The following is a 26,364-nucleotide window of genomic DNA, read 5'->3' on the forward strand; positions in this document are numbered from 1 at the left end:
AAGGAGGCAGTCTACTACCCATCAATCTGGGAAAGGTTAAATGGGCATTTCCAAGTATTAGAAAGTCCATAATTCATTAGAGGTTGTACTTTTTTAAGGACCAGATGATTTTTATTACATCCCAATAGGTAAAACTTTAGAATTAACTGTCTGTTTACCATGCCTGTTATATCATTTAGGCAAATAATGGTGCTAAAAGGTGTGAGATAAACAGTTTCCTAAAGCAACATGACTCTTAGAAAGAAACAGCCAGCAGACACAGGTACGATTAACAAATGCTATATTTCTTGAAAGATTTATTCAAACAAGACACATGGGCCAATGCAGTATGAGTGCCTATAGACATTGTAGTTTGGCAGTCAAAACTTTATTATATAGCATTTTGTATGCGTGAAAATTCTGTTCATATCCCTTCATCCCTAAAAAAACAAACATAAAAACAAAAAATCTGGAGAAATTTGTCTTGAGTTACAGAGAGTGACGTCAGATTGCCCAGTCTGCTTTTATATATCTATAAAAAGCCCTTATGTAAGCTGAGTAGTCAACGAATTTCACAGCAGACAAATGGTATAGGATACATATAAACACAAGTATTACATAGCAATCCAAGGCAGCCTATTGCTGCCTATTACAAATTATTATGAGACGACGCATTACTTTTTTTTTTTGTCTTTTTCTTTTTTTTTTTTGCAGATGCAAAAGCTGTACAAGAAACCGCCGAGTCTTCCTTTCACTTTCAGCGAATGCGTTGGCAAAGCACTTGGATACAATGCAATATCATTTAACATTAAATATATGAGTGCATGTATACCGTACAAGCTTCAAACACATGGCATATAATGTAATTCATCTGCTTGACGTTACATTGTATGGCATGTGCTAGGTGATTGCGAGGGGCGGGGGCAAGGGGTGCGGCCATGAAATCTGGAAGCTCTTCAAAATTTTTCCGTTGGTCAATCATTGAAAAACACCGTACAAAAACGGACAGAAAACAAAGAAACAATCGAACCATACAACATAATCTATATATTGCTCGGGATCGTGGAGCCCAAGTATGTCTACCAGGTTGCATTCAGATAACCTGCCGTAGAATACTTGATGATTCTTTTATAGAGAGGAAGTTTTACAAACAACAGTCAGTTAGCTCTGACTCGAGCGAGCAATGCCACAGTCTGTCGTAATCAGGAGAGATTGAGTAAATTCACTCTAAGCTGATGATCCAAAGCAGTCCCAGCATTCTCACCGTTTTGGATGTTTAAGCATCAGTTAGGTGTACTCAGTTTCTCCTGATTCAAGGCTTTTGGTCCTGCTTCATATCACAAAGTTGGAGACTTTGTGTTTAGGATATAAGTAGTGTTATACCTCTGTGGCTCTTGTGTCTTGTTTCAGGTGTGTGTGGATGTTGGTACATGTATGTCATTTGCTTGAAGGGAGTCATTAAGGTTCATCCATCGTTGATGTAAAAACACATCCTTCACTGTCCATTCGCTGTCCATCGGGAAATTAACACTGAAAGGTGCCATTGTTTTCCAGTACATCAGCAAGATTGCAGCTGTGATGCGGATCTCACAAAATGAACAATTCAAGAAGCAGGCGTTCACAGCGCTCGCTGTCAGCCAATCTCCGCGAGACATGACAGCTAACAAAATCCGAGCAAAGCTTTCAAGTTGCCAGTCTCTTTCACTTTGCTGGTAGCCTGTCCTCAGGCTTTGCTTGTCCTGAAGGACTAACTCTGCTCCTTAATTGCAAATCCTGGAGCCTGTGTTGGCATTCTGGTCAACCTCCGTGTTGTTGGGTAGCACAAGCTTCACGCCCTCTGAGGCCAGCCAGTGAGTACAAGGTCCAGTTCCTGATTTTGTTGTTGTGCAAATCAGAGTAAACACCATATTCGACTCCCAGCTACAGTCACAAAGCGTTTTTGATAGCTGGTTGCTTGAATGCACAGAGATAAGACCCAGAATTAATGTTTTTAGACCACCCAGACAAGTCAGAATGAAAAACAACCATCGCGATATCGGCTGTGCTCGTACAGCCACGTTTCTCTTTTCTCATCTCATCGCCTTCATTTTTTGTCTCAAGCCCTCTGCACAGCTCATTCTTTCACTCAGCTCTGCGTCGTTTTTGACACTCGTGCCCTTATTAGCACCCATCCTTAAACTCTTAGGAGGGCTCCAAATAGGCAAACAGAAAGAGAGAGATAGGGATAGGGCGAGGGAGGTTTAGCGCTTATTGCTTCACTGATGCATATTGCTTGTTTACTCGCTGTCATTCCTTATTTATTCTCGACCTCTTATGCATTCCGACTGATTAGGGAGAGAGCCCACAGAACGGTTTGGTAGGGATTTTAGAGGCCAGAAAGCTTTTCATAGGAAGTGACCCACTAAAAAATGTGGCACCTCGAGAAAATAAAAGTCAAAGAGATGGTGAAGCCACGCAAGAGAAGCTGCGGCACTGTGGTGCACTGAATACTGTGCAGTGCTGGCGAAAGCATAAGCACAGATGTGTTTGATGCATATTCACAGCATGCATATCCCATTGATGCTTTTGTATTCATGATCCCCATTCTCTGCTGATCCCCTATTACAAAAGCATGCCATCCCCTACCACCAGTCCAACAGCTTGCCTAACAGGTTTTTCACATCTTGGAGAGGTAAAGTGGAGAAGCCATTGCAGCATTACAAGCGAGCATTATACTGCTACTTGATTCTCGCTCGTTAAAGTTTTACCCTGCTGCTCATTTTATTTGCTTGTGTACATTCACAGCTCCAATAAAATTGAGATGCAAATTGGGGAATTTGGCTGACTGACATTTCTGCTGGCAAGTAAAACAAACAAACAAAATCTTCTCAAAAATTTAAATCTGTCTTACATAAAATCCACTTTACTTCTTTAAGCTTGGCATCAGCAAATCTCCAGATATGAATAATATATTGCAAAGCATTTGGTCATTGATGCCACAGCTTGTGTTTGTGGATGCTAGCTTGTGCATGTGCGTATGAATGTAATCGTTTTTGTGTGAGCGCTTGTGCGGTGTGGTGTAGTGAGGATGAATCTGGAGCCTGCCATGCTTTGACTGGCTCTGTCATTAATTATAGTTTTCTCCTTATACATGCTCAAACACACTATGAAGACCCAGTGAGGCTATCACGTTTACAACAGCTTGGAGCAGTGGGTACCAAACATCAGGGAGAGCGCTTCGTACCCACTGCTCAACCCTTCCTGGATATGAATAAACAAAGGGAGGTCGGGCAGTAGAAGAAAGTCTGCTAGGACACTACAAGTAAGAGAAAGCAAGTGAGATACAGAGTGAAAGAAGAGAGATAGATGGAGAGACAGAAAGGGAGGGAAAGAGAGAAAAAGTGCCAAATAATGTGCGACTCTGTTAAGCGGTGCTGTTTGATGAGGTTCCACCACCTGCCGGATGCGCTGTAGCATGAGCCAGGCATATGCACTGCGGAATAGCTGGTGTCCCAGTGATAACAAATGAAGGTGAATTCAATCAGTGAGTCAGACTGGCTGTTGGATTGGTCTATATTGAGGAGGAGGAATTGGAAATAAGTGGTGCGATGGTAAGGGATTCTGAAGGATGAAAGCATTATTGCGTTTTTTTATGCTTAAGCTATCAAAACACTGCTATTTGGCAAACTACTCAAGAAATTCTACTTTAAAAAAACAGTATTTCTAGTTACTCCTCTGGAATAGCAATTGGGTAAAGGTACAAAAGGTGCCTTTTATGGTTGGAACTTTTAACATGGGCAAATTTCCATTATTTCCTTGTGTTTAGCTATTGTGCCTGTAAGGGTCATGCCAAATTTATGCTAGCTGACATTGTTGCAAGAATTTGGTGGAAATCTTCAAAAAGGTTTTTCTAAGATTAACTAAAAGTGAAAATAAGAGTTGATGGCTAGCTACACTCATGATAAAGCTGATAACTAACATTTGTTTTATTTAATGTATTATTTTTTTAAAATGCTATTATTCGTCGCTAGCAAGCTAGCTAAGAAGACACAACCTATAAATAAGATAAATTAACAATTAGCTGGTGCAGAACTCCTGTGTTCACCAAACATAGAGAGACAGCAAACCAAATTGAAACAAAAAGGGATTTTTTTCTAAGATGAAAAGATCTAATTTATTTATTAAAATGTAGAATGAGCATCGACGGGTTGTTACGTTACCACGTATGATTATCAATGGGTATTAATTTCTACTTTTAGCCCTTGGTATAAATCGAGACCTGGCTAATTTTTTATGTCAGTATTCAACAGTTTGAAGCGTTATCTCCCAGAAATCCACTGATTTACGCTGCTGTGTATGCACGTGGAAGCAGTTATTAACTTATAGTGTTTGAGCACTTCATTAAGAGGAAGTGAAGTAAACTGCAGTGTACCATGTACAGTTGGTTTCAGCCTTTCAGATTATGTTAGTTTTTCATCCAGAATTATGTTAATCATTAGTGTCTAATTATGAAAATGTATATTTGCAAATGTATGGCACCAAAAATAACAAAGCGGATTTCTGGGGTCAGAGAAAATCCATGTCTGTACTAATGTGCAGGATTAGCTGACTTTTCTGTGATGCATTTGTGAAATGGAAAGAATTCACTGACTTTGCAATGATATTTTGGGATGATCCCTTTGCCCCTTTTCTAGGTATTGTAACACATCCTCGGCTTCATGTAGAGGTAAAAATATCCACCACGTCACAAGAGACTGTGACTGAAATTTGCTGTTCAACATGCTGCCACAAATAACTAAAGGGCCGGCCTGTTCATTTGCCCACTTTTTCGGATGGAGGTGGGGTTTTCTGTGGTCTCTTGACACTGCTGGGAACCTTGTATAATTTTTGACAAGTGTGTAGTATGTGCATGTGTATGCATGTCTCATTTTTTCTTATCTTTCTCATCTCACTTGCGCCTGGAATGAGATGAATCCCTCCCACACTATCCTGCCCTCCACTCTAGTATGAATTGCGAGGCTGATATCTCATTCTTTGGAGGGCTGGAGGGCAATGAGTGGTGACAACACAATGGCATTGTGTCTACTGATGGGAAGCTAGAGTCTTGGGGGACACACTCCTCTACCCTCCTCTCCTGTCAGTGTCAGAGTCTGGGCCAGTCTGAGGGGTAAAGCGTGTATGAGTTGAATTTGAACATTTGTACATAGTGGAAGGGCACTCGGCACCTGAGCAAAATGTCACCGAGGTACAAGGGGCTTGACAGGAGGCGGAGGAGAGAGCTGTGCCAACTGCCACTCAATTATTTAGAGACGCTGCTGGGTTCAAAGAGTCAAAGCAAATAATCCACTAATCCACCACCTTCACAGCTTATCTGCAACTTATCTGTTTTGCTCTAGTGGTCGTAAAAGTACACAAATATCACTCACATTATTGTTATTCTTGGTAACAATGACAAGGAAAATGCAGAGTTAAAAAAATTCCAGATACGATATTTGCTTGCTCCAGCACACCATTATAACTGAGGATATAAAAGATATTAGAACATTTCCCCTCAACTGCTCCATTTTTGTCTTCTGTCTGTTCATCAATCCTGCCCCATGTTCACACAGTGACCTCTGTTTTGCTGTTAGTGGCCAGTCCCTTGTGCTTGGGGTGCATATGCGGCGAATGGCCGTAGCCCAGCGGCTGCGAGAAGAGCTCAGGCAGCGTTTCAATGCTGAACTGCCTCTTGTTGGAGTAGGCCTGGCGCCTGCTGTTCTGTTGGTGCAGTGTCTGGTGCTGCTGCTGTTGGATAGGGTGATGCTGTTGCCCGCCAAGGCCCATGTGAGAGGCTGCCGGGTGCTGAATGTGGCTCTTACTTGGGTCCCATGCTTTGAAGGCTGAGCTGGAGGTGAGTGGGTGAGTGTTGGTCTTGGAGATCTTAGGTTTGGGGATCTGGGAGGCGTTGATGGTAATGGCTAAAGGTGCATGGACATCTGGTGGTGGGAGGAAGGGCTTGTCCTTGGGGTGGAAGTTGATAGGCTGGAAGGTGGGAGGAGACTGGCGGTGGGTGTAGTCTACCATTGGGTAGCTCTTGTAGTAGTCTCTTGGAGTTGTGTCTAGATGAAAAGGACAGAACAAGACAAAGAGGTGGTTATATTTTGATATTATATAATTGCAATATTACCATAATCAGTTCTATCCGGTCTTTAAGTGATGACATGATCTTGCTTCTGGGCCCAACCAACTCTGCGTTTAATAAGGCTGTTGTGTTTTTAACACGTTTTAATGGTTTGTATCTTGTTCTATTTAATCTCAACAAGCCCCTAAAACAGTCATCACTGTCGGCCTCTCTTGGTTTCTATTACTGCTATTCATTTAAAAGCTCAGTTTTTAAAACCTTATGATGTAACTACAGCCCATGCCAGCAGTTTATTAATGGCTAACCTCGTATTGTGGATGGTTTATCTCTGTTGTTCTCCTGACTGAAGTTCGGTCCGTTTACAGCATCCTGCCATGCGATTGCATTTGTCCCTAACCATCGGGAACCCCCAACTTTTATCCACTGGAAAAAGTTAGCGTTCGTCCTCCAGCTTCACTGTGTTTATGTTATGCTAACATAGCTGTGTTGCTAGCGATCACATAGCACGTCATTATATACCAGCTAGCCAAATTTCAGTAATCCTACAAAACGACACTGCTGTTTAGTTTTCTATCTTCATTTGTGTCAGAAGTTTGATAGCAGAGCTGTATGTCTTAATTATTTTTCTGAAATCCCTCAGTCAGAACATGGTATATCATGTTTAGGTGGAAACTAGCGAGCTAATTTCCTGCTAACTTCTAACTCTGTTAAATTTAATAAATTCTGTTTTCATGGATGCCTGGATGTTAAACTTAATTGTTACACCTGGTAGACAAGCCACATTTTATTACAGATGAAAGAATTTAGACAGTTCTTCAACTCTCAGTGATGCCGCAGTGATTGTTTGACTTTGAGACCTGCAGCGGAGTTTGGGCCCAGACGTGGCTAATGACGTTAGACTTAAAGACCGGATAGTGCTGTACTATCCTAAACATTTGTATCAGGCTGTCCAATTGATCAGTAACGGCAACAAAAGTAAATCAAAGACCGATACATTCATTACTGATCTATACTGTTTACAAGGCGCTTTATTACAGTCACTTCACTATGTGCAAAAGTGGATATGGACATATGGAAATGATCAAATTAACCCTGATTGTCATCAAGTTTCTCTTTAGACTCTTTGCAAGGGGATCATCACTATGTAACTGCGCCCATGTAACAACATATAATTATTCAGTAAATATAGTGATTATTCATGTGTGAATATAGATGATTCAAAGTTGGTCCTAACAATGAACTTTGTACATCTTTGGATTTTAATTGTCAAATATAGACTGTTTTTGGTTTGATATATGAATGTGGACCCCCACCACCACCAGACCACCACCCACCCCATATATTTTTATACTTTGAGCATTCAAATATTTATTCATTTTTTGCAATTTTTTTAAAGAAGCTATATGGTTTGTAATGTCAGAGAATATCTTTTTATTTTCAGTCACCAAATTCCAGATAAATTAACAGGTAAGCCAACAAAAAGAGAGAATTTGTGAGCATTTGTATGATTGCTATTTGCTCTTTGATCTGTGTGCCCGCTGACCATAGATGTAAGGCAGAAGAGACAAATAAAAATACAAGCAACAAACTACGGGGAAAAAGTGGCATGAGCGAGTCCCGAGCAAAAGGAGTGATTTGTAAGGAATAAAAATAGACCGGGTTCAACATGTCGAGTCAGATTAGTGTGAGCTCTCTGAGTGGAACTCGACTCTGCTGTTTGGTCATCACCACCGCCCCCAACACCACCACCATCACCACCACTTCCCTCATACATGCTTTGCCCTAAAGACACTTACAACCTTGTTTGCTTGGCCCTATTTTATCGGTCCCTTTTCCTGGAGAGAAAAAATATTTGAAAAATATTCTGCTGTATGATTTTTATTATTTTTTCTTGCCCCTTCACCTTTTCTGACTTCATTGCTCTAAATCAGCCTCTCTTAAATGTACATTTCTTTTCCTCGTGACGTAACATCATGCTTTCAGCCCCTGTTGTATCAAGTTAGTCTTGTGCATCTGTTTTTCTTGTTATACTGTTGAATTTGACAGTGGATGGCTGTGTGTGGGCGTTTGTGGCTGCAGACCCCAAATTTATTGATTTATTTACTGTATGAAAAGTTTAGCCAAGGGCCACTTTTCTGCTCCATAGCTAAATCTGTCAATTTCAATAATATATTCTAGCCAAGATCACTAAAACCATTTCCTTATGTTTGCCTTTCCAGAAAAACACCTAGAGGGCGAGTCTCACATTCACACATGTCAGGAAGCTGTCCAGCACTATCACAGTGCTGTAATTGCTTATTGAACCCTTTTGTGCGTCCATTGTGTAACTCTAGGGTACTTCAACAGCAGCTGTTGGCAACGGAGACAGAGCTACAGGAAATTATCTACTCCCTCAGAAAAATTCTCCATGCTGGCTCAAGGATTTAAGCAGGTTCTAGCATTTCTCAGTGCACCATCAAGTATTCCAACAGCACTACAGCCATTTTCAGTCTGTTAATTCTGTACAGGAACAGAAAATACTTCAGGAACAAGAAAAGAGTAAAGTACAGGCACTGGGGGCTATTTATAACAAATGATTAGCAGAGGAGTTCTGCTTTTATTTAACTTTGGCACAATACAAATGAGGATTAGTCTGCATTTCTGTGTCTCTGTCTGCAAATATGCACAAGTGTGAACTGTATGTGTGGATTCACACACTTAGCTCAATAATTTGTTGGACCTGTTTGGTTTGTCTGTATTTAGTTTCATATTTAATTAAAGCTGCAAGCAGCCACGAGAGGGCCCTTTTTCTCTGGTGCGGTCCAGCCTCGCTGAACATCTCCTATGCCCACTATTTGGGAATTGAGTATCCCAGTTAACCGAATGTCACACTGATGTATGTCATGTGTGGAACATGGATGATGATGATTATAGCCTACTGAATATTACCTCCTTCCACTAGGTGGCATTCTAACTATTGCTGACTAAGGCATGTTAACCTGTTCAGGTCCAGACTCTGATCATGTCTGTGAAGTGAGAGTATGAACAATTTGTCTTTGAATTATAACAGTTTCCTGCTTCATGGTGAATGATTGATTATGGCTTTCCTGGACAAATTTGAGGTTGTTGTGACCATCCACCTTGAAACAGCATCTCAAAGTGTAAAACATGACATTTCCTGTTCCCACTAGGTGGCACTGTGGCCATTGTCAAATATTGCAGTTAAAGAGACGTGTGGTCCAGATCGGACCATGTATGTGGTAATAAGAACAAGTAAAAAAATTTACCAAAATGACCAAAATTTAATCTGGTGCCACGGCCACGCCCTTTGACGAAACTTCTGGTGCCTCTATCAGCAGTCATATCTTCAATAAACGCTGGTGACGCGGTTCCACTGGCAGCCATACATACCCATGCCATAACACTACCTCCACCATGCTAGACAGATGATGTGATTGGATAATTAGTAGTTTCTCTCCTTATCCAGACTTTTCCCTACTCATCATTCATTTTGGTTTCACCTGTCCAAAGAAAATTATTCCAGGACTATGCAGGCTCTTTTAGATGGTTTGTTTTTTTGGCAAAGTCTAACCTTGCCTTCCTGCTTGAATGTAACCAGTTATAAACCCTCTGTATTTACATTCACGAGGGCATCTCTTGATTGTAGATTTTAAAAATGACACGCCTCCTTGAATAATCAATTTCTTGATTCTTGATTATAATCACAGTATCCCTGCCCTTGGTATAAAACACTTCAGCATAAGGCTAGCAGAATTTGACAGATACACTGATTCAAATGTTGCACACAAAGGGGAAAATACTGAGACACAATGAATTAAACACACCCTTGCTTCTCACAACAACTGCTGTTACTGTCCATTTGAGTGTTTCCACACATGTTGCCAGAAGAAGCACCTGACAGCAGGGTCCTCTGTGGCAGTATTACCCACCATCTTGTCCATTCCACACACTCTCCATCTGCTCTCTCTCTTTCTCATCCGCTTGTTTCCCGCTCTCTGTTTCATTTATTCCACACTCTTCAACAACATAAGCTTTTGCTCTCTATCCAGTGGCAGCTTGAAGTGATGCCCACGGGCCCAATCTGGGCCACTGCATTATAACTGCATAAATTGGAGCCTCCAAATGATTTCAGTTTGACAATGTGCTGCATTTTTGTGTGGTCTATTTCAATGTCGTTTCATTATGTTTACACAGTTATTTCTGCTTTATAAAGGGCTTATTAACATATTGACATTGTGGGAAGGAAAGAGCCAAGATCCAGTTATTTCTAGACACACACACATATTTCCACTATGCAATTCATAATTTTAAAGCTCATTTTAAAAGAACCCCACTAAGCACATATGCCAAAATAAAGGGATATTTCACTCTAACGTCAGATACATCTAGTTTTCCTCTAGCTTGTGTTTCTATTCATGAATATAGAGAACTTTGCCTAGTTTTTGGAGATACAAGCTTTAGAGATGTCTTCTCTCTGATGTAATAGAACTCAATTGTGTTTGCTTGTTGTTACTAAAAACAAAAAATATTTTAATATACATAAAAAACAACTCTGCAGCCCTGTCTTTATCCAGTAGAGATGACCCCATAACACAATCAACCAACCAACAAACCAACCAAACTTATCTAAAACCTAAACCTAGAAATGTTATTGTGAGCATTTTTACACAGGGTGAGGTTTAGGATGGGGGTGTTTTGCTACCTGTAGCACAAACCCCTTGTCAAAGTCAGATTATTCAGATAATTATTGTGTGGTGTGGCTGGCAAGTGTTGTAGGGTGTGGACAAGAGATATTTTATTTTGTATTCTTATGGTGACAATTTATAATCAGAACTATCATTGGTCAATCATTCATCATTGTCGAACCAGTTGACAGAATAATCTCTGAATTATATCTATGGTAATCTGAGCAAAATATTGATGTATGTATATTATCATCACTTTAATTAGTCTATTGTTGTTCTCTATCATTCTTTCTATCTGCTTAAGCTGTTGCAAATGGTATCCATATCAGTGTATTCACACCTCTCGAGACATGACAGTTTCTAGATGAAACTTCTCACCACAAGGTTTATGAGGGTTGTCTATGGAAGCCCGTTTCCGCCACTAAATAAATAAAAAAAAGCTAGTATCCATAACTCGAAATTTCGAGTTATTTTCTTGAAATTTCGACTTATTAACTCGAAATTTCGAGAAATATAACTCAAAATTTCAAGTTACTTTTCTCAAAATTTCGAGTTAGCTCTGCCAATCAAAAATATACGTGAATGAGGTCGCTTTCTTGTTACCCGGAAGCATATGGCGCAGAGGAACGCGCACTCAAAAACGGATCCCAACAAATTGGCGCTTTCGCGAGTACGTTTGCTGATAGTAACACCATGTGATTCAGCTAATAACACAGGGATTTCATCATTTGTGAAGCCAGGCTGAAAACACTCAGCAATCTGTGCATTCACGACTGGATGTAGCTTAGCTGTAGCATTTGTAGCTGAGGGCTTCAGCTTCCGGGTAACAAGGAAATGACGCCATTCACGTAGATTACTGATTGGCAGCGCTAACTCGAAATTTCGAGTTCCTTTTCTCAAAATTTTGAGTTAATAAATCGAAATTTCGAGTTAATATGTCGAAATTTCGAGAAAGTAACTCGAAATTTCGAGAAAATAACTTGGAATTTCAAGAAAATAACTCGAAATTTTGAGTTATGGATCCTTTTTTTTTTTTTTAGTGGCAGAAACGGGCTTCCATAGTTGTGATATCATATTACAATGCTGCTAAGTTTATAAGCTTACCTGTGGAGTAAACGTTCCAAGCACTACAAAGCAAGTGCCATTTAGACCAGTTACACAGAAAAAGAGCAGATATGGTAGGTAACTGCAAAATTAGGCAACTCACACCAAATGAATCTACTTGGATAAACAATAATACAAGTGTACTGAAAAATGCCACAGTTTCATTTTGGGGTGACATTTCCCTGGAGATTTGTCGGCTGCACATCCATGATGTTAATCTTCATTCCCAACACATCCCAAAGATGCTTTATTGGAGTGAGATCTGGTGACTGTGGAGGCCATTTGAGTACAGAAAACTCAGTGTCATGTTCAAGAAAACAGTTTGAGATTATTTGAACTTTGTGACATGGTGTGCTATCCTGCTGGAAGAAGATGGGTACACTGTCAACATAAAGGGATGGACACGGTCAGCAACAAAGCTCAGGTAGTCTGTGGCATTTACACAAGTTCAGTTAGTATTAAGAGGCCCAAAGCGTGCCAAGAAAATATCTCCCATTACCATTAAACCACCACCACCCTGAACTGTTGACAGATGGCTGGATGGATTCGTGGTTTCATGTTTCTGCCCATCTAAGTGTTACAGCAAGAACAAAAATTCTGTAGTCTCAGTTTCCTATTCTTTGGTTATGGACAGTAGAGCCTGCGGACTTCTGCTGCTCTAGCCAATCTGCTTCATGGTTTGATGAGTTGCCTTGCATTAAATTAACTATTTAAAATCTCATATTTTTATATATATTTTTTAATAACATAACATTAAATGGAAATATCATGCTTGTCCCTTTTCACCATGTAAGTTACATTTCAGTTCACTGACAGAATTGGTAACTTCTGGCTCTCCAAAGCAGTGTTCTGTAGATTTTAAGCAATGCTTTCCTTAGGAGTATTCAGCTTTTAATTATTTAACACCAGGAAAGTCCAGCAGAGCTGAGGTGGTAAAACTGAATAAGCTACAAGAAAGAAAAAAAATCCCCCCTGCAGAACATCATAGCTCAGACGTTCCATTTGTTTTGAATCAGAAGGTTTCCCCTTTATAGAAAAATTTCTGAAGAAAATGTTAAAACTAGATTGCTATGCTTTTCCTCATTAGTCTCTACAGGTTGTTCACTAATCACTGCATGTAGAGAAATTGCATCATAAAGTGCAAAACGTTAAAAAAAAAAAAAAAAAGCTAAACCAGAGGAGCTGATTCATCTTCAAAGCCAGACTTTGAGATCCCTCCAGTTCATGTGTCTAAAAATTCACAAAACCTTTTTTTCATTATTATTTACATTATGTGTCCTGAAGCATATACTGAAAGTTTCAACAACCACAAAGAGAAAAAAAAAATCCAAATTGTAATCTTATGCTGTTCTTCTCAGAAAGCAGATTTTCCTGTTTCCACCCTAATTCTGCATTCACTGGATAATAAATTCATCCCAGTTTATACAAGTGTTGTAACTTGCATATCAAAACAAAATTCAGATTGACAGCATTTTGTCTGTACTCCCCTTTAAAACTGCAGGATTGTTAAAATGTAATTAAAAACTTCAGGCAGTCTTGGCCCGCAGTTTGGAGACCGAGTGGTTTGGCAAACAGTCCTTCACAGCCTCTTTGAGAAAATCCCTCCACCTTCTGTCTTGTGTTTTTTTTCTTGCTGTAAACCTGACGCTCACTGGTCACTGACTTGGATTTAACTCTGTCAGTCACACATAGGTTTGTAATTGTTTATAAAAAATCCTTGCCTTCACACTCGATTCTGAGCGTCTCCTCTACATGTTCATCTGGTGTCTGTCCAATCACGTTCTCCCTCTCTCACCTTTAGCATCTTTGTCCCGTGCTCTCCCTGCCAGTCCACCCTTACTTCCTCCAGTACTTTAATTAAGTTATCAGAGCTGCTTGATCCTCAGTCCTGCTGCTACACCTGGCAACGGTTTGACGTCATAGAGTTTCCTGACCTCTTTGACATGTTTCACTCTTACACACAAATTTTAAAATCTAAATTTTTTCCCTTTTTTTTAACATCACCTTTTGTGTCTTGCTTTGCAGGATAAATTTTAAAAAGCAGAAGTGAGGTTTTACCTGCTGCAGGAAGTCCTAGTGTGTTAATAAAGATTTCAAAGCTTAGTTCAGATACATGCTGTTTCACCTGGCTGATGGTCAGCTGTCCTGTCCAAATTGTTGGGTGTCCTAGCTATGACTTTGCCCACACAGGAAGGATTTCTGGACCCACTGGCTTGTTTATTGCACAGTAAGAGAAGTGATAAGCATGTGTGAAAAGATGATTGGTCTGAGTACATTTACTGCATAGCACTGTGCAAAAGTCTCGAGCTTGTATCTCAAGCCACTTTGTCACTAGAAACAACAGGCTATAGTTCCCATTTCTTTGGTTGTATCTATGAAAAACACCAAAGATAACAGTTTAACAGGCATAAATAAGTATCTATATATCAACAAGATGATACCCACACAGCTATAGGCAAAACTTGGCAGATCTTGGCCTGGTGGCAGTGTGTCCTTAAAACAACTGAGAAAATTGGACCAGTGGAGGACAAAATAAATACTTGCAAGTCTTAAAAAAAGTATCTACAGCAGATGGATTTGAAAGTGCTTAGGAAATAGGAAAAAAAATGAGCAAAGACCTGACACCAGACCTGAGAGATGGAGTTTACTGTTCACTGTAGCCTCATCAAAAATGATCTCAGTGGACCTGTGGCTGTCAAGAAGCGATCCTTAAGGAAGGAAAACAGAGAAAAGCTGAGGTATGCCAAATTACACTCGAACTGTCAGTGGTCAGAAGATCAGTGGTAACAGGTCTGACGGGGTGACGAATCTAAATTTGAAATTTTTGGTTCAAATCTTGTCAGTACATACAGAGGAGGTCAGGAAAGAGGCAGCGAGTGTCTAGAGCCATAAATAAAACACGGGGGAGGCTCTGTCGTGGTTTGGGGCTGCATCTCAGGCAGTCATGTTGGGGCGACAGAACATGTAAACACAGAAAAGCAGATTTTGATCCACTATGCGATACCATCTGGAAAGCTTCTGATTGGCGTAGGCTTAACTTTTCAGCAATGATCCCAAACACACTGCCAATGCAGTAAAAGCATACCTGGATAGAAAAACACACAATGTTACACTGTCAGTCATGGATTGGCCTCCCCAGAGCCCGGACCTCAACATCATTGAAGCAGTGTGGGATCATTTTGAAGAGAACAGAATAAAAAGGAGCCAAAATCCAAAGAAGAGCTTTGAAAGTCCTTCAAGAAGTCTGGAGAACTATTCCTGAAGACTACTTAAAGAAATGAAAAGAAATAGAGAACTCTAAGAGAACAAGCTTCTGAAAGTAAAACAGCACAAGCTGATAGGATTGTTTTTTGTGCAGTATGAAGAATGAAATAAGGAGGAAACAGCTAGCCTGGCTTTGTCCGAATAAAACACAATCTGCTGAAATGTCTGAAAGACGTGGATCTCATTAGATTGTTGGCAAGAAAACAAAAAATCATATTTCCATATTTGTCAAATTATTCATTCCCAAATTATGCGCCACATCCAGTGATTGTGGAGGAATGAATTGAAAAGAAACAAATTGCTTGAAATGTTCTGACACAATGTCATGATGAAAGCGTTATAACATATGCAAGTCTTTCACACACACAGTTTTCATGTCTCACATGAATGTTGTCACAGAAACAGATTTATTTTTAAAGCAGATGTGCTCACAGGGCTTTTGGAGAAGATATAGAGGGCATTGTCAGAGGTCGTAGGTTGTTCTGGTGTTGTGTAAGCTTTTAGGTACATAGTTAAAGAACGTGAATGATCAGCATCGCTGATGACAAAAAGCAGAGCACTCTAAAACTGTGTGTGTGTGTGTGTGTGTGTGAGAGAGAGACAGAAATAAAGCAGTTACAAAACAGAGAAGAGCCTATGGGTCATCAAACAGTCTTAACTCAATACCTAGACATCGAGTGAGAGAGGAGGTTATTGCACCTCCGTCTGTGAAGGATGTGATACTTTGAAGTATTTTTCAGGGAAATGTGGCTGACGCTCATTGTGGATAGGGGATTGCTGCTGCTGCAGTCGGCCTTTGTCTCCCAGTCACTGAGCAGAATAATGAGATGAGATTGTCTCATTCTTGCTCTTTTTCTCTTCAGTCATTTTCCACAGTCACACCACATTTTGCTGGCCTCAGTTTTTGCGAGCTTAGTGTCCCAATTCTATGTGTTTAATATAAACTATCAACTTTTTCTTCATTCTTGAAAACAGTAGTCAGCACCACGTAGGCGCTGCTGCAAGGAATCACTTACATGTTTTGATGGCTGCAATTAGAAATCTTGTAATATTAAGTAAAGTAAAGTAAATATTTCTCTCTTGTTCAAAGCAACATTTTAGCTCCTGAAAGTGCGGTTGAATGAACTGACTGAATTATATATGAGAGTTTGGAGTGAGGTGTCTTATTTTAGCCTTACCAACAGGCACATTATTATAGACAACTACTGTCTGTGTATATGCATATGTATGAGTTAGGCAGACTACAGCCACTATGTATTATTCACATTTTCGACAACCTTGTAGTGTTACCCGAGACAGAATTACCTTTACTGAACACATGTTCAGACTTCAGTTTGAACATTAGTTGTGTAAGTTTCCAAGGTTGTACTGGAGCTAGATTAGATCAAGTCCAAACGGTTTGATTGCCTTCTGTTCGGCAAGTGATGATGCTAAAAGCTGCAGTTGTTAACTTGGCTTAGTTGTTCGTTTCATGTTTTATCAGTCTGCCAATTTGTTGCTAACAGGTAGCCTAACTTTGGACTTTTGGTTATCCCCAAGTATGAACTCATACTTCATGAAAGGTCTGCATTTCTAGTTTGCTTTTGACTGGGGATTAGGTAAATGAGTAGCCAGATATGGCTAACAACAGAGCAGTGTGGCTGCCATAATGCCTAAAATCGCACACACACTAGAAGTCACACATGACTTCAAAGCTAACAGTTGGTCACTTGCAGGGCTTCAGTTGCCTAGATGACCCTCTAATATATTTACTAGATGGTCATACTTCAATTAATGGTATTCTTCATTCTGATTGGTAGTCTCTTCAGTCACTCACTTAAGAGGGTTTTGCAGGTCCCGCCCACTTGAAGTTCCCAAATACCGCTTTCTACAATTTTTGGCTATTACGTCAATTCAAATCACTCCCATTGTATGCAGCTAAACAACACAACAACCAATCACAGTAGATCATCCCACCAGCTGATCCAATCTAGAATCAGCAGTGTGAGTGTGCAGAAGCCTGAAGTCCTACACCATAGCATTATTCCAAATGTTTTATACTTAATAATCAGTTCAAATCTGCTGCCAGTGATGGCAAAATCATTTAATTCATTTATTTTGATTTCCTAAACACTGAAAAGTTGCATAATGATACCAGTCAATCCGTTGCCACATTGTTTAGTTACTTTAATCCACACATTAACTACTGCAATAACATCTGCGTTTACATGTCAATAAACAATGCATGCACATGTGCCAGGCTGCTGTTCCTCATCTTTGTCACAGTGTCCTTATCTGTCTGAAGTGATCACATGAAGAAGGTGCGTGTGTGCGCGTTTGTGTACGTGTCCCTGTTTGCATCTACACGTTTACACTTCCCTCCCTCAAGTGTGCATTTGCATTTGGATGAACAACATCCTGCGTGTGTACGAGTGTGCGATATGTTGGTTTATTCATGTATTTTCACAGGGCAAGCTTGAGGCGTGAACTAGACGCTTCACCCTGCTGCTGGCCAGACTCTACTGTCACTCAGCCAGTCTCTGTCGTGTGTGCACGCGTATGTTACAGCTTTGGTTTTATAATGTGAACCAGCTGAGTTACCATTCGCTACAAGTAAAAGTACATCATCATTACTGGTATTACCAGTCTCACACTGCTGAGTTATGATCAGTATTTCCAGGAAGGACCTGCCAGTATTATACTGGTTGAACTCACCCATTGCACACAGTGCGCTTGCTGTCTTCTTTAATTTAACTGACTTTTATGTTTTGTCTCTGTAAATCCAGCATGCATATTGATGGGTTTTCCACTGGTTTTTGCTGTATATTTGGACAAGTTATGTGTGTTATGTGTGTATTATTGATTACAGCGCAAACCAACCCAAGCTTTGCTATCAGCCTTGTGTGCGCATCTGTGCACCTTGCTTCTAATCTCCTGCTCGCCAGCGACAGCTTCTCGGCATAATGTGTCTAATATTTAGCTGCAGAGACCAAAATGAAAGTTTAAGCTGGATGGTGCTACGGTGCATGAAAGAGCCTCGCTAACATGGTTTTCCTCAAAAACTCAATAGAAGAAAGTAGCTTCTTCAATTTCTGTTGCAGCTCTGATTTATGCATCATGGTGGTGAGGATATTGTGGTAATTTTTTTTCTTTTTTTTTTTTTTCGGCAATTTTCTTCTCTTGTGTAAGTGCCTGCAGTATTTTTCCAACATTAGATCCTTGTAATATCAAACTGGTAGAACAATATCTGAGAATGGGTGATTATTTAAATCATGGTGGTGGGCTCATATGTTCATAATATTTACATCACAGCTGCTGTAATCTGGTGTAACAGGGTAACTCTAGACTCTACCACAGCACTCAAACATGATTCATAACTCATAATGTCTGGATAAGAGTCAGACTCATACAAAAAACCCATCATTTTCTACTACCGTACACATTTGGCTTCGCTGACCTTTGTACAGTAAATCTGTGTTCTGCAAGTGACTTGTTATGTGCACACCAGCAGCCGCATCCATGAGCAAGCATGCAAACATAAAGCTGTAAACATGTATGCATGTAGTCAGGTTTAGTATGTGTTACTCACCCACAGCCTTGAGTGAGGCATACTTGTTGAAGCCAATTCCCAGGTTGTTGTGAGGGTGAGACAAAGCCATGGCTGGACCCAGAGGAGATAAAGCTGCATTGTTTAAATGGTTGTGATCTATGAAAGACAGAGAGAGAGAAGCAAATATCAAACAAATATCTAAAAGTTGATCAAAGAAAATGCTAATTGGGAGAATATTCTCAGGAGGAATAAGAGCATTAAACCATACAAAGAGAGAAAAGCAGCTCTCCTCTCTATAACTCTGGCCTTATTTGGCTGACATTTTTTTATGAATGGATGGGGATGATTTTTAAATGGTTTTTTATGTTTCCATTTCCAGAAAGTGATGCAAAAGCTCTTTAAGCTCTTTAGTCGGGAATGCAAGAACTAATTAGCTGCGGGCGTGATTTGTGCACTTCTTTCAGGCCACATTACAAAATGTCCATTTCCTGCTCAAAATAACAAATATATTCAAAAAGCTGTTTTTTAATTTAATTTAATTTTTTGTTATTTTTACATCTGCAGGTCAACAAGGACACGAGAAAACACCACTTACCATAGGCCTCTGTTTGAGTGAAAACAAGGACAGCTGATGAGGAAATTGAGCACTCAAAACTCAAGCTGAATTACACAAACACACCTTGCAGAAAAGTTGACAGATTTGTTTACAGCGCTGAAAGTCGGATGAACTTGCACATTCACAGCTGCATCGCTATCGGCTAACTGAAAATGCCTGCTCACAGTCCTGCAGGCGTACAGCTAAGCATTCAACTGTAACTTGACAGCTAGTCAGCTGAGGCACTCATCACCCAACCACAACCTCCATTTTATTTAGTTTTGGTATTTTATTATGACGATTGAATGGTCATGTATATTTTTATTTAACCCTTATGCCCGCTTCAAATTTTTACCCTTTCGACACCTTGGTGGACCAAAATGTACACACACAAAATCTGCCATAAAAAAAAACTTTTTTCACTTAATCAGCTTGAGCCCTTATAAAATGATCAAAACATTCAGGATTTTAACTCTTTAAATGCAAATTTAATTATTCATTATTTAAAAAAACAAAACAAAAAAGAAAAAATTATTTCCCATATTATAAATAGTCAGGGGATGGGGCATCGCTGAGTCTTGGACATGTCAAATATCAGCAAAATCTGATAACAGATACTCCCTCCTGACACCTTCATGACCAGAAGTGTCTCATTCACTTCCACTGAAATCATGTGTTTTAATCTGTAGGCCACTGTCGTATAAACCATTCGTCTCATTCGTCTTACCCCCTCTTTGCATTATGGGAGTGCAAATAGGGAAGTGGAGGAGAAATGATCAGCAGCATAATTAAGACATGGTTTAGCATCACCTGATCTTGCTCTAACTATAAACATTTAAAAAAAATAAAACGTCTTGATTCTAATCTTAAAACTAGACATGGTTTCTATCCCCCAAATTAACCTGGGGGAGCTGGTTCCACAGGGCGAACCACAATTAAACCACCAATCGGAGTGCTCTGTTAGGGCAATATGATACTATTAGGTCTTTAAGATATGTTGGCACCTGATTATTCAAGACCTCATTTATGAGAAGGATTTTTAAATTCAATTCTGGATTTAGCAAGAAGCCACTAAAGAGAAGCTAAGATGAGAGAAATATGATCTCCCGGGTCCCTGTTCTACTCTTGCTGCAGCATTTTAGATGAACTTCTCAGGGAGCTTTTAGAAATGGCTGATAACAAGAAATTACAATACTTCAGCCTGTAAGTAAGAAAGGCACAAACTAGTAATATGGCATCACTCTGAGAGTCTATTTGTGATTTAAGTGACACCACACAGATGAAAGGATGTAGTCCATGATATGTGCACGTTGAGGGACATATTCTGGTCATTTCTCACAGTTTTACTGGAGGTCAAGCTAATGCCATCCAGGGTAAATATTGGTTCAATATCATGTTTCTGGTGATTTTAGGGCAACGTACAATAACCTGAATAAGTCTGAATTTAAAGGTAGAAAATTGACTTCTTGTTTTATGTTGAAGGTTAGTTTCTCATGTGGTTTTTGGTGATTTTACTTCCTGTGTTAATGTCTGATTGAATCCACCTGTACCTTGTGTGATCTCTCCAGTGTTCACTCTGTGACTATTCATTCTTTATCAGGTCTTTGTCATTAATTCCTCCTGTTCACGAGTTATCCTGGGTTTTAAAAATGACATTTTTTGTTATTAAAAAATAATCTTAGAGGAAAATGAGTGACAGAATCCCAACTCTAATCACCAAAGGTACCTGTTTCTGCAATTAATCATTGGAATCAATGGAATACATTTTTCGAAACAACATAAAAGCAACTGCACTCATCTCTGACAATAACAACACAGCATCTCAAAGACTCTGCAAGCCTTCTGGAGAAACAAGGTCAGGCCAGGATTACCTCCCTTCTCTGAAAGTGTCATCTTTCCAGAAGTACAAAACTTAGCTAAAACTGTTTCCCGAAGAGGATGACACACACATACACACACACCTGACTCCTGGATCCACCAGCCCCACAATAGCTTAAACGCATCGATGGGAATCAAGCGAGGGGGAAACAGGAGAGCGAGGCGGAGAGCGCGGGAGACGCAGGGAGAGAAACCAGAGAGCGAGGGATGTGACACCAGCGCTGACTGATTGAATTAGAAATAGATCTTCACTTCCCCTTGTAATTGATATGCAGTAATGACACGCTGTGTAGCACAGAGTGCAGGGAAGCCCAGTCGTGTGTATGCGTTGTATAGCTGTGTGTGTATGTAAAATATCTTGTGTGAACCACGTATGCCGCCTCTCTCATCACTCATTCGCCTACCTAGAGTTAAAAGGAGCACATCAGTCAATAATCCAATAAACAAAAACCCACCTACAGTTAAAATTGCTTTAGTTATTTAATTTATGCAGGAATTGTGAGCGATTGCACAACATTCAAAGCAATTGCTCCTGCTCTTTAAGTGCCCTACATTTGGATCCCTTGTTCTCAAGCACTCCTTTTGTGAACCAACAACAGTGGAAATAATGAGAGGGTCAGACAGAAAGACAGGGAGTTGAAGGCAGACACAGCTAATTGATGGAAAGATCCCTGGCCACTCTCCAGTTTGACCACAGGGCTGTTCCCGGCCACCAGAAAGAGAGTTAGAGAGTGAGACAAAGAGGTTTATTTTTGAAAGATTTTTGTTGTTTTACTCCAGCATAACATGTAACAGTGCGCATACTACTTTTGTCCTTTTTCTGCTCAGTGAGTTTTTAGCATCCTCCTTCAGCAACGTTATGACAGACATGGTAATATGCTGAGGCACAGGACAGAGGATGAAATGCAGGATATGGGTAAGACAAGTTTAGCTTAGCGTTAGTGTTATTATTCTCAAATAGTTTTTGATGCATATGTTTATATTTAGAGCGAGATTTATGAACATGTTCGTCCTTAGAGATAGTAAATAGCTCCTGACCTGACTGGAGTAAAAAGCCATTTGCCCTTCAGTGATAAGGAAGGGCACAAAAACAACATGTCACACATTACAAATGACATTTCAAAAAGCACTTCAGGAGCATTGCCATTGCTTAACCATTAGATTATTAACCATATACAGAGTTTATACAATTTTTCAGCAACAACTAAACATCAAGCAAGCGTGGATCAACAAAAGCCATAGAAATCAGTGTAATGCAGTGGATTTGTTTCCTTTCTTTTTTGCTCTCTTGCACATTTTTCACCAAAAGAAACAGTGAAGATAAGTAATAAGTAATAGTGAGCAAAAAAGAAAGCAGCGGAGCCTTTTAAAGGCTGTAAAAGCCGAGTCCATATTGTCCACAGTGCCACACCTTTTCTATTACGCCTTCAGTTTTATGTCATAACTTTAACAATATGTTAAAACCCAAAGCCAAACCGTGTCACACTGCTATAGTAAAAATCTGCTTGTAATAAAAGGGTTTAGAGAAGTAGTCTATAAATAAACATTATTAGCCCTATTAAAATGATTAAAGCGAATCTAACATTGTAGCTTAACTCACTTTGGATTAGCTGTGTCCTCATTTTAAGCATTGCTTCATTGTTGGCCTTTAGAATAATTGTTAATTAATTTTGCATCAGTCACAGATGATTAATACCTTACTAAAAGCAGGAGTTAAACTGGTTAATTGAACAAGAAGAAAAAAATATGAGGGGGCAGTCGCAGAAGGGTGAACATCATTTTCAGTCTGACAATCACTAATTATTTAAAACCCAGCCTTGGAAATCAAGGTTTTTGACATTTACATAGCACACAGGAAGCAGAACATTAAAAAAAGACAGAAAAACAAACAAACAAAGAAAAGTATCTAATGCTTGTTTTATGCTACTCTTGTTGTGTCTGTTCATGCTATTGTGCAGCCTTCAAACAACCTAACGACAGGTAGCTCAGCTTTGGGTAAGTTTGTGGGTAATGCTGATTGGCTGGCAAAAAGGGGAGGGAGTAACAGGCAGCATGAAAAGTACAGTCAGTGGCTGCAGTGCACACTTTTCATGGCCGATACACAAACAACAGCACAAACAAGAGTAGCCCACAGACAGGCTGTACCACATACTTTGGACACTTGGTCATAGCTGTTGTTGTAGCATGCTAAAATATAGCAAATGTTCTAGTGGCTAACTAGACTTTAGGTGCTAAAATACTCATGTGACATAGCAAAAGCTAATGTTTTAGCTAGCTGCTATCATTTTGATATAGTTTCCACCCTCAGTTGCATAACTTGCTGCCCAAAGAGATTTCTCGCGTTGTGAGGGAAAATATGTATTTCCTGAGTTGTTAACTAGGTGAAACCATTCGCAGAGGTTGTTGCTCCCAAATCCTTGTTGTGAGTAGTTGTCCGCTAACACCCACTAACAAACCACAGAGTGGCAGTGAAACTTGAAAAACTGCGACACCTTCAGAGTAAAAAATCCCACGACTGCTCGATAACCGGTCAGCAAATACCCGTTATTTTTTCCAATAATTGGTGGTTACCAGGCGATCGCCAACTGGTCTCTATGGTCTCTTTTGTCCTATAATTACACAGTTCGTATTTTTTTTTCAGTCGTTTTTTTTAATATTTTCTATCCTGTAATATGCACAGCATGTTGATTGAATTGATTTCATCAGCTGTTTGATTTGATCAAACATGTTGTCAACATGTAGTTCAGCTCGGTTCTCTGAGCATGTAACTCCTTACGGATCCTCCTTCACATGTTTCTTTGAGTTTATGTTTTTCCACTGAGGTAAAGAGAGAGTTTTTAGGAGAAGTCACAGGAGGATTTTCTTTTTTTTGACTATTCATCTGCAACCCTGTTAGGTTATGTGGCCCTAGGGCATATTTCTTGTTTTTTCTCAGTCACTGTATTTTTAAAATATTTTTTGGACATCACTTGCTCCATCCAGTTCCTGGGTTCCACTTGACACACTTTTAAACTGAGTTGCTTTTGAGGGTTTTCCCCCCCCCTCTCTCTGTAACCTGTCTGCTTCTGTAAGTGTCCTGTGTTTGCATCATCCCTCTTTATTCACCTTTTTTCAAACAAAAGTATTTCTGCTATCCTTTCATTTTCACATTTATGAAATATCAGGTCTCTAGTCTGTTTTCATTAATGATTTACGAAATGTTACCCCTCAGCCGTCGCGATACGATTCATACCGCCGCAAAAAAAAGTGTGAACGCGATTGAAAAGGAACAAATTATTTCCTGCAGTTCGTATTCGTGAATAAATTCTCTCTGAATGTCCCACATTTCCTCTGCATGTGTGTTCACGAGGCTGCGCGCGGTTTTTGATGTACTGTAGCATGGAGGCCTCGGAGGGAAAGCGCTGATAAGAATTCAAATTTATGTTTATTAAATGGAAGCAGATGAGAAAATGAGGACTTTACCATACATGAATGTAATTCACAGTGTGTAGAGGCGAAAACTGTGAAAGTGATGAAATGTATGTGGACTTGTGTGTGTGTGTGTGTTTGTGTGTGTGTGTGTCCAATACCTTTGTGAGCAGCTATAGCAAATAATGTCTGTTTGGCATGTGCACGCTTCCCTCCAGCGTGTATTTGTTTTGATTTGTATGTGTGTACTTTGAAGCATACCTTGTTTGTGTTTGTGACTAGAGTGTGTGTGTGCAGCCAGGCAGGCAGGCAGGAGAGCACCGCTGGGTGATGGCCTAATTCAGCAGGGCTCAACATCAAAGAGGTTGACTGCTGCAAGGGCTTCAGCCAGTTTTACTCTGAAATGACTACTGTCACACACACACGAACACACACACACACACAGCTAATGAGACACAGAGAGCGAGAGAGGGAGGGAAGAAGAAAGGGGAATAAATGTAAGAACAGCAGAGTGGGATGGAGAGAGACGAGGACAGCTCGGTGTTGTTTAATGGCAAAGACTCGTCATGAAACAGAAGCCGTTGTCTCAACTTCAGCCTTTATACCATAACTTGAAAATACAATGTTTATAAATATATTTATGTTAAATTTATTGTCTGATGTTTCACAGTGCAGAGCACTAGCAGGGCGCAGTTTGAGTGATGTGCAGGGTGATATAAGATCATCTGTGGAACTGCAGAGCACTCTGGATGTGTTTGTGGTTGTTTCATTTTATGTGAGAGAAGGAAAGCAAAGACAAAAAAGAGGATTCAGAGGTAGGACAGAGCAGAGGAGGCTTAAAGCTTTGTCTCTTATACTTTGTGTACAGCACATGTAACGCACCAGCTGTTCAAGGGACTGGTTTGTATGTATGCTGATGTGCATATTAGTTTATTAGAGCAGAAGGTACAAAATCATATATGTGGCCTCACATACTGCAGGCCACTTGGATCAGTGGCCTTCTGTCAGGACAAAGAAGGTGAGCAGTGATTAGCAGTTGCTTAATGAAATCTGAAAATAAACACCAATTAAAACTGAAGTGAATGCAATTCCTCTCCTTTCATTAAGGCTGTTTCCAAGCATTACTGCCACCTTGTGGTCATGAAAGATAGCTGTTGTCACAGGACAACAGTGCACACTTTACTTTGATTCCACTGAAATCTAGTGTGTCTCGATTACATCGGGGGGTGTCTTGTTAATGACCGCATAAACCTCTGGTGTTTGATGGGAAACTCATGGAAGTTTAGCATGGCAGACAAGATGCTGCTGGCTTCACTCTGCTAAGATCAGTTTTGATCTGCACATTTGCAGAATGTTTTCATGGTGTTTGATTTATTTTTTGATTTATCGTTTTTAGTTCAAAGGAATATCCCTGCAAACTGCAAATTTTTAAAATTCTTTTTGGCGTTAGTACTTTGCTCTATGTCTTTTGTCCTGTCACCCTTCCTTCACCCCAACTATTTGCGGCGATGGCTGCCCCTCACTGGTTCTTCCTGTTAAAAAGGGAGTTTTTCCTTCTCACTGTCACCAACAAGTTTACTCATACAGGGCTGAGTGATGGTTGAGGTTTCTCTGTATTATTGTAGGGTCTTAACCTTTTAATATAAAGCGCCTTTAGGCAGCTGTTGTTGTGCGCTATATAAATAAATTCTATGAGTGTGAGAAGAGACCCAGTGCTGTAATTTGTGAGGTGGCATTTTGTCACCAGTTTTGAGTTTTGCTGTTTTCATGCTGTCAGGAAATTGTCCAGTTTGGTGTGATAAGTTGAAGGTTTGAGTTAGTG

The 26,364-nt window shown here is 39.9% G+C and overlaps 1 protein-coding gene across 1 annotated transcript in view; it reads right to left on the reverse strand.

Moving 5' to 3' along the window:
* Positions 1–263: 263 nt before the first annotated feature.
* The window catches only part of LOC146388911 (protein shisa-8), a 115,596-nt gene continuing 89,495 nt past the window's right edge, over positions 264–26,364 (reverse strand). The window contains exons 4-5 of the mRNA XM_084926483.1: positions 18,701–18,817; positions 264–6,056 (exon numbers count right to left, since the gene is read on the reverse strand). Of these exons, the coding sequence (XP_084782609.1) occupies positions 5,560–6,056; positions 18,701–18,817 (614 nt within the window). The 3' untranslated portion in view covers positions 264–5,559. The remainder of the gene's footprint in view (positions 6,057–18,700; positions 18,818–26,364) is intronic.

This window comes from Perissodus microlepis, chromosome 4, assembly GCF_051167445.1.
Source record: "Perissodus microlepis isolate ML-2025 ecotype Zambia chromosome 4, ASM5116744v1, whole genome shotgun sequence".
Classification (NCBI taxonomy): Eukaryota; Metazoa; Chordata; class Actinopteri; order Cichliformes; family Cichlidae; genus Perissodus; species Perissodus microlepis.